The following is a 15,117-nucleotide window of genomic DNA, read 5'->3' as shown; positions in this document are numbered from 1 at the left end:
TACTATTTTGCAGATGAGCAAACTGAGACCCTAAGAAGACTGGCCAGAATCAGTTCCAAATTCCAAATGTCAACTGGCATATGCAATAAAAAGTATGTCTCATTCTCTAAATTATTCTAGAAAAACATTTTGGATTTACTGAATTTATTTTCTAAAACTCTTAGTCCACATGTTCCCATATCTGGTCTTTATGTAATTTTCAGTTTTCATCAAAGCTTTTGATTCCATTGCCTTCTAAGACCATTTGCAAAGATGGTGCCACTGTCCAGACCATCTGAATAGAAATCCATGTTGCTATTGTTAGTGTCTAATTTTGCTAATCATTTTACAAAATATTTTAAAATACATCATGGTTCTTTGAGGCCTAATAACAAGAAGATGTTTGCAAAAATTAAAGTCTCACAAAACTGAAGAACGTTGAGAACCAAAGTCAAACAAAATTCAAATGTGTTGAACTCTTGATGTTATTCCCCAAACTTGACCTACAGAAGCAGTTGATGGCTGTACCATCCCTCCAGTTGCTCAGCCCATAAAACTAGCAGTCATCTTTAATTTCTCTCTTTATCTCATACCTTCACTTCTAATCCATTAAAAAACTCCTATTGGTTTTACCTAAACATAAATCTAGAATCTAACCAATTCTCACCACTTCCACTGCTACCATACTGGCCCAAGCCGCAATCATCTCTCTTGATTGGTATTATAACCTCCTTACTGGCTTCCCTTACTACTCCTTACTACTCTTGTCCCTTCAGAGTATATTCCCTCTCTGATTTCATCTCCAATTACTCTCCTGCTTGCTCTCTCCACTCTAAGACTGACTGGCCTTTTTTCTAGTCAATGAACACACTATCTACTCCCACATGAGGGCCTTTGCACTGGTCACTCCCCATACATATTTAAGGTTAACAACCTCATCTCCTTCAAGGGTTGTTCAAGCCACTTTCTTAGTGGCCTTAACCATCCTATTTAAAACTGCAATCCACCTCACCCCTTCCACTCTTAATCTTCACTATCTTTCTTACTTTTCTATAGTACACACTACCGAATAATATACTATTTATGTTTGTTTTTTATTGTCCATCTTACCCCTTCAGAATGTAAGCTTAGATCTTTGTTTTGTACACTGATATACTCTAAGTGTCTGGAACCGTGTCTAAGACTTATTCAGTACCCAAACTGTTAAATAAATGAAATCTCTGAGAACAACCCATTGTTAAGATATCAGTATATCCACTTTAAGCCCTGACTGTCTAAGTTTATATATGGCAATTCAGTTTCATATTAGACTGAAATTTGCCATTATGTAAGATTGGACTTATTTACCCAATTTAAACAAAATATGTCAAGCTATTTGAAGTACTATCAGTGTAATTAAAAAAAGTCTTTAGATACATGACACTACATTCCATAAGTATATAAATCATTAAGTCCCTGGATTCATTGGGGAAATTTAAGTTGTCAGGTAGTTTATGTTTTTTTCTGTATGTGGTGTTAAGTGCAAAAGAATTTGCTAAATACATAATGTAGTATAATTTTGCTTCTTTTGAAAGGCAAGTAAGAAATAATCATCTTGCTGTAGTCAACAAGTAAAAGGAGAATAAACTTTAAAAAGTAACCAGCAAATTACTAAAATCTTTTAGAATATAAGGTTTTATTTTTCTTTTGAGAGATTACTCTATGTCTTGGGAGTGATTTCTGTAGCCTCAAGTATTCAGTCTGGTTTAGCATTGCACTATTTTATTTTTGGATTTCTCTACTAGCCTCTTGAGTGGTCTTCCCTCTTCAGGCACTTCATTACCTTGAACCAGGATAGACCTGGTGGTGATACTGGCTTAAGGGCTAGTGCCAAAGTAGGAGCCACGCAGAGGGCCTGGAGTCAGACCCAATCCAAGAATGGCTACTGATTACTACTGAGGAAGAGATCAATAATCAGCATTAAGAGAAAATATCAATTTTGAGATCCAAAAGGTGAATGTGAAGTCAGCACTATGGAGCAAAATAAGATCAGAAGCCAAGGTACCAGGAAAATGTCTAAAAACTAAGGGCAAGGTGTGTGACGCAGCAGCAAATGTTATTCACCATAATTGATCCAAGAGGATTTCTCCCAGGAAAAGCAAAGTGAGAGAATTACATTCTCAGTGGGCTCATCTGTGCTTCTGTCAGGGAATGAGAGAAGAATAAGAAACACAAAGTTGACGGGGCCTCCGGCCATCCTAGAGCAGCCCTCTGCAGCTGTTAGGCAAAACAGACATCGGATAGCTACTTCCCTTGGAGAAGCAAGGATGGTGAAGAGAAAAATCAGAGCCTTTCAAGCAACAGAAATATGATAGAGGAGTTATAAATATGATTCCCTTTAGTCTTTTTTTTAATAGACACAAGTTGCCAAGCCCTATTTGGGATGTTAGATGATAAAAGTTGTAATATGCCAAAGGGAATATTCAAACCTATATTTACTATTCTCATAAAATTTATGGTTTAACTATGAAGACAAGAGATGTCTACATGAAAAGTGAAGATCACTTGCTGACCATGTGAGTATTTCCGCTTCCCAGTTTCTTGCCTGATAACACACATTTTTTAAGAACACTTTCTCCAAAATTGTATCCAATCTCACTGGCCAAGGAACTTTTCAGGGATCAATCCCACGTACACAAGACTAGCATTACGTAACCAGTTTATCCTACATCAAATGTACCTGTGACCCCCATAAAAATGTATTTATTCAATAAATCTTTATTGAGCATCTATAATGTGCCAAGTGCTATTGCAGGTTTCAGGGAAACTGAAGTAGACAAGACATTGTCTTTGTCCTCATAGAACCTATATCACAATGTCATAGATTTATATGTCCTCTCTTCCTACTAGGAGAAAATTTATTATTTTTATTCATTCCCTTACAGTGCATTTTTAAAACCAAGTTGTCCATCAGAGTCTGTTGATAAGTGTAGCCTCTTCCGTCTCCTTGAATCAAAATCTTCGGGGAGGGATTGGGAAATTTATCTTTTTAACAAGCTCTCTGGGGGCTTTATGTGCATTGATAGCATGAATAACTTGGGAGGAAACTGCCCTATTAATGGCATACTATCTGAGGAATTGGATGATGTCTATGGGATCCCTTTTGATTATCATGACTGTTACCAAGCTTCTCATCCTTAGACGATATGAAAGCTCTCCAGGGTTTTCCACAGCCAATTCATCTAACTAAGACTAACACTTTTATTTTTTATAAAATTACCATTTATTTTTAAACAAAATGGTTTTTTCTGTGGGGCAGCTGTTACCATATTCTGCTCTGGGGAAGAAAATAATCGAACATTAATTCCTAGTTATGGTCCACTAGATACTCATTTTAAAGATAAAGTTGAGAGGATGGAAATTTAGGAATTCTTCTCCTCAAAGAAGGCAAGACTGAAAGTATCTCAGAAATCCACTGTAAACAATATAAAAAATATTCACTGAAGTAGTTCTTTGTGAGTAAATGAAAGTGAGTATATTCAATATTCAATACTAAATAACATGCAATACCAGCAAATACAGTAAAGTTGATATTATTCAAATAACAGCTAACACAGGCTTATTATGTGCCACTTACTATTCTAAGTACTTCACAGATATTTAGATGACTTAATTCTCAAACCCTCTATGAAACGGAATTTTGCTATTATGCCCATTTTGTAGAAGAGAAAACTAATGCATAGAGAAGATAAGTAACCTAGTGAAGGTTACAGAGCTGGTAAAGTACAGCCAGGATTTGAACCTAGGTGCAAAAATTCATCCTCTTAATCATTAGACTAAGCTTGTCCTCTTTAGTTTTTATGATTCTTGTTAGAAGACTCATACCAAAGAAGTTTATGAAAACCTATTCTAGAAATCAAGAATTTTATTTTATTACAGCTTCCCTGACACAATGACTTAGGATAATTTTCATTTGGCTCATTTTAAAGTGAAGATAACAATGTTGTTGAAGCAGGATCATCTAGCAGTTAGAGGTGTAAGCGTAAGAGAGCTACGGTTCTAAATCTCAGTTCTGCCACTTGCTTGCTATACGACCTTGAGCAAGTTACCTTTCCAAGTCTCAGTTTCCTCATCTTCAAGATGAAGGTTATAATGGGACCTACATCATAATATTGTTTACAGATAGAATAAGATAGCCCATTTAAAGCACTTAAAAAGTGCTCAGTAAATATTACTAGTGTAATAATTAGTAACAGCATCAATAAACTGAACCAGATGATCTCTTGATTCTTGTACTCACACTAAATATGGCTTATTTCTCTTCTAATTAAGAAAATAAAATGACAGCAACCAAAACAACAAACCAAGTCATAAGCCATGAAACCAATTATGTCTTTTGTGGGAAAATCAGAAAGGTTATTGGACACATTAGTTTATATGTCATTAGTCATCCTCTCTACTCCAAAATGTATGTGTTCTAGCATCCTGAGACACCTTGTATAATATAATCACTGTGACTCCAAGAGGTCAAATGGGCAGGCAGTTAATGCTTCTCTGTGAAAAGCTCAATAATTCATTTTATAAATTTCAGTTCAAAGCTACTTTGAAGCTAAGAAAAATTGACATTCGGTCTGTGAACTTAATGTCAAGCTCAAGAAAAACTCTGGGCAGCGCATGTTTAGCGATTAAGTGGATGCAGACAATAAAGACGTTGCCAAATTGTAAAACAAGACTTGGAAATTACAGAAAATGTTGCTAGTTATTGATTACGGTGACCATTCAGTTCCTACTGAGCCACCCAAAAGAATCATTCATTTTCCAGCAGAAAGCCTGCTCATTTGCAAGATAAAAGAGAGACATTTCTGCACATGCCCATAATGTTCTTCACCACTGGGGGCAGCTTTACATAAGACTGCATTCACTAAAACCAAAGCAACAGTCCGAGCAGCTTTCAGAATGACAGTCTGCAGAAGTGAGCTGAGCGTGGTGTGCAGGGTACGGGGCTCTCCTGCTTTCTGGGCTCCAACGCAGCGCTGTGGCTGAAGTGGGTGCTCGCCACCAGAAATGCTGGGCTATGGGATACAGATGTGGCAGCTCAGGTAGCCTCATGTTGCCTGGAGGAATACATCTTGCTTTCCGATAAGAAGAAATTGTAGAAGCCAGTTTTTTTTTCTTTTTTTTTACACCCCCCCCAAAATAAACTGTAAAGATGCAAAAACGTAATATTCATGAAGATCCTATTACCTAGGAAGATTCTGATGTTTTGCTGCAAATGCGGTGTTGGGATTTATTTGTTCCTGGAGTGTTCTGCGTGGCTGGCAAAGAATAATGTTCCAAAATCGGTCCATCTCCCAAGGGGTCCAATTTTTCTTCCTGGGTGTCAGCGAGCCCTGACTCACTACAGCGCAGCTGACAGGGGCTGTCATGCAAGTGGCCCCCTAAGCCAAAGCAAAGACCTAAGGACGACCTTTGAACAATACAAAGGATGGGTATGTTTTGTCATTTTTCTTCTTTTCTTCTTAAAAAAACAAAAACAAAAAAATCCACTAATCTGTATATTAATTCTGCCTTGATTATTGTAGAGATTACCTTGCTCTGCTCTAAGACTATAAATTCGATTGCTTAGTTGCCATGTTTCCTTGCTTAACTATTAAAAAAAAAAAGCCTAAAGACAATTCTCTTTAAATTATAAGGAGATGATATTTGATGTTAAATGTTTTTATCTAGATTTAAATTTCTAAAAAAGAAAATACATGCTTATTTTTGCTTGATTAAAAAATAAATGAATTCTTTTTTTGGGGGGATAACTTTTCTAAGTTGTTTTTATTTCCAGGTTTCAATGTAATTAGGCTACTGAGCGGATCAGCTGTAGCACTGGTTATAGCCCCCACTGTCTTACTGACAATGCTTTCTTCTGCCGAACGAGGATGCCCTAAGGGCTGTAGGTGTGAAGGCAAAATGGTATATTGTGAATCTCAGAAATTACAGGAGATACCCTCAAGTATATCTGCTGGTTGCTTAGGTTTGTCCCTTCGCTACAACAGCCTTCAAAAACTTAAGTATAATCAATTTAAAGGGCTCAACCAGCTCACCTGGCTGTACCTTGACCATAACCATATCAGCAATATTGATGAGAATGCTTTTAATGGAATACGCAGACTCAAAGAGTTGATTCTGAGTTCCAACAGAATCTCCTATTTTCTCAACAATACCTTCAGACCTGTGACAAATTTACGGAACTTGGATCTGTCCTATAATCAGCTGCATTCTCTGGGATCTGAACAGTTTCGGGGTTTGCGAAAGCTGCTGAGTTTACATTTACGATCTAATTCCCTGAGAACCATCCCAGTGCGAATATTCCAAGACTGCCGCAACCTGGAACTTTTGGACCTGGGATATAACCGGATCCGAAGTTTAGCCAGGAATGTCTTTGCAGGCATGATCAGACTCAAAGAACTTCACCTGGAGCACAATCAATTTTCTAAGCTCAATCTGGCCCTTTTTCCAAGGTTGGTGAGCCTTCAGAACCTTTACTTGCAGTGGAATAAAATCAGTGTCATAGGACAGACCATGTCCTGGACCTGGAGCTCATTACAAAGGCTTGATTTATCAGGCAATGAGATCGAAGCTTTTAGTGGACCTAGTGTTTTCCAGTGTGTCCCAAATCTGCAGCGCCTCAACCTGGATTCCAACAAGCTCACATTTATTGGTCAAGAGATTTTGGATTCTTGGATATCCCTCAATGACATCAGTCTTGCCGGGAATATATGGGAATGCAGCAGAAATATTTGTTCCCTGGTAAACTGGCTGAAAAGTTTTAAAGGACTGAGGGAGAATACAATTATCTGTGCCAGTCCCAAAGAGCTGCAAGGAGTAAATGTTATCGATGCAGTGAAGAACTACAGCATCTGTGGCAAAAGTACCACGGAGAGGTTTGATCTGGCCAGGGCTCTCCCAAAGCCGACATTTAAGCCCAAGCTCCCAAGGCCGAAGCATGAGAGCAAACCCCCTTTGCCCCCCACCGTGGGAGCCACGGAGCCTGGCCCAGAGACCGATGCTGACACTGAGCACATCTCTTTCCATAAAATCATCGCAGGGAGCGTGGCCCTTTTCCTGTCTGTGCTCGTCATCCTTCTCGTTATCTATGTGTCGTGGAAGCGGTACCCTGCCAGCATGAAGCAGCTGCAGCAGCGCTCCCTCATGCGAAGGCACAGGAAAAAGAAAAGACAGTCCCTAAAGCAAATGACTCCCAGCACCCAGGAATTTTATGTAGATTATAAACCCACCAACACGGAGACCAGCGAGATGCTGCTGAATGGGACGGGACCCTGCACCTATAACAAATCGGGCTCCAGGGAGTGTGAGGTATGAACCATTGTGATAAAAGCGCTCTTAAAAGCTGGGAAATAAGTGGTGCTTTATTGAACTCTGGTGACTATAAAGGGAATGTGGTGCCCCTCTCCCCACCCCTCTCCCTCTCACTTTGCTGGCAAGGTCCTTCCCTGTCCGTTTTAGTACATTCATAATACTGGTCATTTTACTTTCATACATAATTAACCCATTGAAATTTAAATACCACAATCAATGTGACGCTTGAACTCTGCTTTAATATAATGCCTATTGTATAAGACCCTTTATTGATTCCATTAATGTCACACTTGTTTTAAGATAAAACTTCTTTCATAAGTAATCCCTCACATCGGCTGTTATTCTCCTTCTGGCAAGACCAAATCTATAGTTCTAGAAGGTTTGCAGTTCATTGGCAAATCAAGGAAAAAGTGAATGACCCCAGGTACTTGGAGCCTGAACTGATTCTAGGAGAGGACTTGATTATAGAACATTTAGGGACAGGCTTAAAACAATGCCTAGCTTAAAAAGAAAACTGCAGGAAAACTATCGAAAGATGGTGCTCTGTTAAAGCAGTGCCAGGACCAGTTTCCAGAGGTGTTTGAATTACAATAAAGCAAGCCTAGGGAAAACTGTCGAAGGGTTAAAATGCTGCAAGTAGACACCTGCAAAATGGGAGGAGACAGTAAAAATACAAAGTTTTAGACCTGAAGCCTTGTCTCTGAAACTCATCTCTGTAAAATCAGACTAGAGGTTTCACTGTCAATTTCTTCTAGCCTCCACATTTCCAAAATAAGTAAATAAATGAATAAATAAATAAATAAAATAGGCAGGAGGCAGATTTCTCCACTGCTCCTCATCTTAAGGAGTTTTCAGAGATGAGGCTTGCAAATGGGAATGCAGCTTGCTAAATGCATGTGGTTGGAAGCTTACCAAAAATTCTCTTTCCAGCTCTTTTAAGGACCCTAATGTAGGGAGTGGAATTATGAGCTCTGTCTGTTCTTCTGTTTGGGATTTGTCAGGCTGTCCTGCTGTGTTCCACTCTATGCCAAGCACACACACCAGTCCCCTGATGACTGACACTTCATTCAGAGGTGTAAAGAGAACACATTCCAAGACACGCTTTCCACCACCGACAGCCTCGTTGAAAAGGATAGTTTTGACAACACCTTAATAAACGTATAAAATAAATCTTACAGGACAAAAGACCAACCCCATGGCAGTTGTCTTCTGCTTTTCTATTGCTGATGTTACAGTGTCCCCTTGTTCATCTATATTGTGAACTCCATTCATCAGTATGATTCTGTACAGACCCTGTTGGCAATCTGCAAGCTGCATGCATGTTTTTATGTCAGTGGTGAAAGTTTATTGCCTGCAGCACAAATATCACAGCTTCCGTATTTAAGTAACTTTGACCACAGTTCATTTAGATTTTAGAAAAATGTCTTTAGTCAGTATTCTCTTTCATCCTCCAAAACGAAGAATTCTATTATAGGAGCAAAAATCAGGAATTGCAACATTGAGCCCGTTCCATTTAATTTGGTTTCTCAAGCTTTATATCTTTAACCATGCCCCTGTTCTTTCAAACCAGAATCGCTGCAGCAAAAAAGAAAAAGTAAATGGCTATTTTTACCAGCATTTTTATATAGTTTGGAGGCTTTTCATATTCTGAGAGGAAAAATCTAGGCAAGTCACCATGAGATATAATTGCAAAGAAGCCAGATGATAAAAATCATACTTTTATAAGCAATAAAGAAAAAGGAACCTCGAAAGTAGATTTCTCAAGGAACTATACTTTGATTTTGATTAAACCTTAAAATAGATACCAGTTCAGAAAAGCATCATAGCTACAATATATTTGTCCATGAATAACTGTTGGATATACATTTATTAATGGCAAATAGTCACGGATTCCCAATTGATTAATAACGCAGATACCTCCTTACAGTACAATGAATTGGATGACTGAAACTACAGCGATGTTTTTCACTGAAGTTGTAATTTCACATTTTTCATAAAATGTCAGTAAATACATATTCCATCTAAAAACAAAAGTTTCTTTGGTCAGCCTCATTTTTACCTGTATTAAAGATGATTGTTTTAATTAAATGCAGTGTTAAAGTGAAAAAGCCCATTTTTATTCTTTGACTTGACCTTCCGCCTCATTTGTCACGGATACCAAATAAATTTAGGCAAGGCATATTTATATTTATATTTTGAAACTCTTACAAATACTTGATGCTGTGGTACTGCTAGTATATATAAAATATGTTTGCTGTATTAAAAATGTTTCTAAAATTCAAAGCCACTTGGTGTGTTAAGATTACATGAATGACCAAAATTTTGAAGGTTGGTCATTTTTTAATGCCTAACTTTAACTACATATAAATTTAATAATAGAGAAGAACCAAAATAAAATCCCTTAGATTGTAAAAGCAATTTTGATTCAGTACATGGAATTACAAAAAAAAAGTCTTTTCCCTCTCTTTGGGAATGAAGCTTCTTTAGTTCTCAGTACATAATTCTTGTAGGTTAGACAATCACTAGGTCACCACTATAAATTTAACAAAGCCAACTGGTGAATGAATGTTCTCCTGCTTAAAAGTCATCGTCCTCACCACCACCCCATGGCACTTTTTGGACTGCATACCATAAGTGTATTCTCATAAGTATTTAAAAACTCATTGCATATTAGAAAAATATAATTGATATTTCATTTTCTATTCCAAATTTATATTAAGTGTCTGACTTTCCTCAAAGGTGACAACAGTTAAATAAACAGCCTGACCTGTTGAAATACACAGCAGAGATGCATCAATGCAGAACGGATTCAGTCTTTGAATACTTTACCAGAGAGAGAGGAAATACAGTTTAGTCTCTGAACTGTATGGGTTTTATCCCCAAATTTTTATGAGCCCCAGTACGCATAGCGCTACTGCAGCATAGAGTTGATAGTCCAAGTGCCAGTCTTCCAAGCAATAATTATGCAAGATATATTCCTTTTAAATGAGTTTATATTTTCCAAGGATGTTGACATTACATCTTTTCAAAGAATTTAAACCATTTTTTCTTGATTCGGTGAGTCAACTGCCTAAATAGACAAACAGGCAATAGACTGTATTTCTGTGGAGCACCAGTGACCTCCAGTGGCTCGTTAGACTAACCACAGCTACTCAAACATTTTATTTAGTTTTTTATCCTGAACCCTTATGTAAATGTGGTTTACAACATATGGTTTTCAATCCATGAATCAGATTTTAATTTTATTTAGTTCATCTCCCTTGGAAACATGGTTATAGTACAATTTTTTAAGTTATATTTTGTATATTGACTTATTTAGTAATGCCCAGAGGCCATAGAACTGGAACTAAGGGCTAGAAATGTGTCCAAGGATGAAGAGTGAGTAATAATGCAACAAAAATCTATAAGAAATATTTTTTAAAGTATTTATAATCATCGACATTGGCCAAATATTCTGATATTTTCATTAAGTGAGAATATTTTCCATAGGCAGGATACTGAAATATAATTTAATTTAAGTTGGGGAAAACAAATTTCAATATTAATACTGAAAGAACCAGCATCAGTTATTTACCAGTCAGGAGTGTCTGAGCTGTGGAGTGAGGGAGGCCTCCCCATCCAGCTCTAGAACTCTCCAGTTTGTTATCATGCCAGTGACCTGTGCTTTGCCCCAGTGCTCTCTCCCTCCCTCCCCCTTTTCAGTCAGCTGAACACTGTTCTATTAGGCTCTCTGACAATGATGTTACAGTCTAAGAGGTGATGATTCATAGATAATGAAATTATGCTCTCCTTCTGGGGAAGGATAATGCAGAGTCAGATTTGTAGATTTGGCAAGGATTTTTAGGACGCTGTAGGTGCACGAAATACCTTCTCTCCCCTTGACATTTACCAAGAAGAGAACTTAATGGTTTATTTAAAGTGTGGATTAGACTAGCATCAGAAACAGCATCAGGCCATGAAGCCTAAGACAAAATGAGTTCCAGACATGACAAATGAGAACTGAGCCATGAGAAATGAAAAATTCAGAAACTGTGTTGCCTCTTTTATTCCCTTTTCCCTGGATTCTTATTAGAATCTGGATTTTATGCAAACCCATGGAATTTTGCTATACTTGTATTCTCTTAGCTACCTACATCAAAAATCAGAGGCAGCTGGAATAAACCATGAACACAAAAAGTAATATCAGTGGATTTGAATTACAAATGTTGTAAGAGAAATAGAACTGATGAAAGCCAAATAGGTTGTATTAAATGACTCTTGAAAACTAATAAGATAATACACAGGTGAAAGTGAGACTTTCTAGAATCTAACCATAATAGCCTATAGAATTGGACCCACTTTTGCCTACTCTTCAAAATCATTGTTGATTTTTGCACAGTTGGGTAGAATACAGTAGAAATATTACAGAGAAAATCTACATAAAAAGAGATTATGATTCTTTTGATTTAAGGAACATATCATGCCCATGTAAATAATAGAGTATGGGCCTTAGATTCAAATTTCTCTGACACTTGCAAATCAAATAATCCCAGGGAAACTCCTTAGCTTTTCTGAACTTGAAGTTACTCATCTGTAAAATGGGCAAAATTACTGACTTCACATGGTTACTGGGAGGACAAAATGTGAGCAACACTTTGTAAACTCTAAAATGGCAACTATCTATTATTTTCAAAAAGCAGTTAGTGAGATAATCAGCTATGTTTGCCAGTGTTTTCTGTTTGGCCTGGGTTAAAAAGACATTACTAACCTCTATGTAACAGAAGCCTAAATCCACTTTACATTAATATGAATTCTGAGACTTGGCAGTGAGTCTGTAACTTAATTTGTCTTTGACGTTTATTTTCCATAAAAACAGTTTCTTCCACCCCATATCAATAATGACCGCAATGTACAATAAACATAAATAGACACCAACCAGAGCTTATCAAACTAAATCAAAATTCTAATTGGGTCCCAAAAAAGATCATTATAGAAAAGGTTTTCAATTAACATAGGTTACTTGCCCTGCCCCTCTTCAGTATCACTATTTTGAGCCCTTGTCAACTTTATACCTTATAAATATAACATTTATGGCAAGATAACATCATTATTGAGCAAAAAGTAATTGCTTTTAACATGTTACAGTGGGATTAGCACATATTCCAGGTATCGATTACATGACATCTACTCTGTTGTTTCTTTTCCCCCAATGAAAGATTATCCAAAATTTCCTCCTAGTATAGAAATTATTATTGACTTTACCAGTTACTACTGTTGAAAATCACTGGATTAAAAACAAAGTAGCATAAAAATACAAAGGTTTTTTTATGAGTTATAACCTATTCATTTATGCAAAATTAAATACTTAAGAGTACTCTTTTGGGGCCTTTCATCAAAAAAATGACCAGTGTAATCAAAAATCTCTCTCTACTGGATGTAGCTTTTCTTACCAAGTATGATGGAGCAGACGTATTTCCAAAATTCTTATAATTTAAGTAGAAAACCATCCTCTTTGATAGCTGAGTTCCTATGAAATCTCTTGAGAACAGAGAGAGGATGATGGTTTTTCAGTGGAAAAAGCATTTTTTAATTTTATTCTGCTTTACCTTCATAGGATTATTGGTATATGTTCTTGAGTTAGGTCTCCTGAACATGTGAGGAGAATTTCAGGAACACAGAGAGAACAAGACTATCTGGGTCACAATGTAAGACCAAGCAGAGGGAATCTATTTAACAACTGTACTTTCTAATAGCAGAAACTCCATATGCAATAATAATCCATTTTATTGAAAAAAAAGAGAGAAAAAAAGAAAAAGAGCTTCTCTCTTAACCTATCCAGCAAATGTTGTAATGCAAATTGATAACTTTTTTGATAATTCTTTATACCTTATTTTCAGGGACTCCCATTTCCCCCTGACCCAGGAAAAAATTTCAGTTATTCTTTCATCCCACTCTTAAATTGTTGTTCTCTACTTCCTATGTCACACAAAAAAGGTCTTGCCTCATATAAATCAACACAGTTGGTCATCTTACTCAAAGGAGCATCCTATCTTCAATAAAAAAAATTAGACCATAAAACAAAATGTAAGTCTGGCTGACCTTTCCCCCTTTTCCCTACAGCTTACAAACCACCTCCACAGTATCTTTTGATTTGCAGTAGAAGAAGGAAGAAATAGAGTTGAATTAACAATTAAATAACTCCTAGAAACAAAACATAAGACTTTATGAATGGGAATACTCAACTATAGGTCATCAATCAGAAACACATATCAACAATCAGAATTTTGTTTTGCAGGGACGAAATGTAAATTTTGGGGGCCTCACGAATAAAATGATAAGGCAAAGACCACATTTAGCAAAGGCAATTTCTATTAAAGCTTCATTGCACTAATTACGTCTATCCAGGGTGTAAAATACATTTTGCCAGTAAAGAGCAAAGGACTTCAGTTAAGAATAAATCCTTATTCAGCACTCTTGGGTCTCAAACTTATTGATGAAGTGGGGGTAAAAAAGAAAATATTTTCAGACAGTGACGCTACAGTAGAGTAGAGCTATACTATCCAGTGGTGTTCATGGCTTCAACTGGGTGGTCCATACATGTAGCTAAAAAGTGCTTCTTGTCATTAAGTTTGATCTGTTGTACTCTCTGAAAGAAGGAACATGATTTTTGATGCGGTCAACCAGCATCTCACAAGAATGTTTAAAGGAAATTTGTAGGACATACCATGTTGATCTTGAAGTAGCTGAGTGACTTTAAAGTCTCTGATAAACCTGTGATAACTTACCACAGTGAAAGAAGTTTAAAAACTAACTTGGCACTTTAGGATCAGTGTTGGCTTGTTCTTCATCAATTTATGAAAGGTATTCTGCATAATTTGTATGAAATTCTTTATGAAAGGGATTCTGCACAATTTGCATGAAATTTTAAAGTTAAAAGGTATAAATATTTGGTTGGAGTACTGCCATTTACCCTAAGGAAGGTTAGGTAACATCACTGAATTACAATTAAAATGGAATAATTAAAGGTCTGTTTAATATGGCGCAGGACATATTACATATATAAGTATTTTATGTTTTCCACCAAGCTAGACATGTTTTAGATGCTTAGGGGAAAAAAAGAATCCATGTCCTTCCTATAGGATTATTCACATTTTATCACATATTTGTTTATGTGTATGTGCATTTTTGTGTACTTGATATGTGCCAGGAATGTGTATATAGTTTTTTTTTTAAATATAAGAACAGAGTCCTTATATTGACTCTATTCTCTGATAAATTTCATCCATTAATCTTAAATCTTGTCCCTCTTTATAGGACTGCCCTAAAATAATTCATACCCTACCCACACAAGGCTCTCAAGCCAAATTATACACCTCCAGCTCCATTAGGAAATGATTTCCAGTAATTTACCATTAGGATATCCCTCTGCTAGTTAAATTCTGATCTGCTAGTGTAGTCATCTTCCCAGCCTGTGGCACTCACTCCAGCCTATTTTATGTCGTTAAAAGGCAACATGCACTTAGTCCTATGGACTTTTACAAGGAGGACTGAGTAGTAAAATGTAAAAATCTACATATATTTTTATGGGCTTCACTTTGGTTGTTTTTATGGTTGAACACACAGAGATGTGCGGGGTCTTAATTTACACTGAAATACAAAACCATTAAGCTAGCTATAAATTAAAAAGAAAAGGTCAAGATAGACAAAAAAAAAAAAAAAATAGAGTCTAAAGATCATGTTATTTATTTCTTAATCTTAAAAATAATACTAAATCATGAACATCCTGTATTTCACTTTCCTGACATCTGTTTT

General features: G+C 36.6%; 2 protein-coding genes across 2 annotated transcripts in view; one reads left to right on the top strand and one right to left on the bottom strand.

Moving 5' to 3' along the window:
• CTNNA3 (catenin alpha 3) overlaps positions 1-15,117 on the bottom strand; it is a 1,728,069-nt gene that overhangs the window by 943,758 nt on the left and 769,194 nt on the right. The gene's annotated exons all lie outside the window — the stretch shown is intronic.
• LRRTM3 (leucine rich repeat transmembrane neuronal 3) overlaps positions 1-15,117 on the top strand; it is a 186,258-nt gene that overhangs the window by 1,516 nt on the left and 169,625 nt on the right. Inside the window, exons 2-3 of the mRNA XM_061187585.1 lie at positions 4,550-4,679; positions 5,792-7,323. Coding sequence (XP_061043568.1) covers positions 4,550-4,679; positions 5,792-7,323 — 1,662 coding nt within the window. The remainder of the gene's footprint in view (positions 1-4,549; positions 4,680-5,791; positions 7,324-15,117) is intronic.

Source organism: Eubalaena glacialis, chromosome 1 (assembly GCF_028564815.1).
Source record: "Eubalaena glacialis isolate mEubGla1 chromosome 1, mEubGla1.1.hap2.+ XY, whole genome shotgun sequence".
NCBI classification, from domain to species: Eukaryota; Metazoa; Chordata; class Mammalia; order Artiodactyla; family Balaenidae; genus Eubalaena; species Eubalaena glacialis.
Note: the sequence above shows the minus strand (reverse complement) of the source record. Positions and strands in the feature narration are given on the sequence as shown.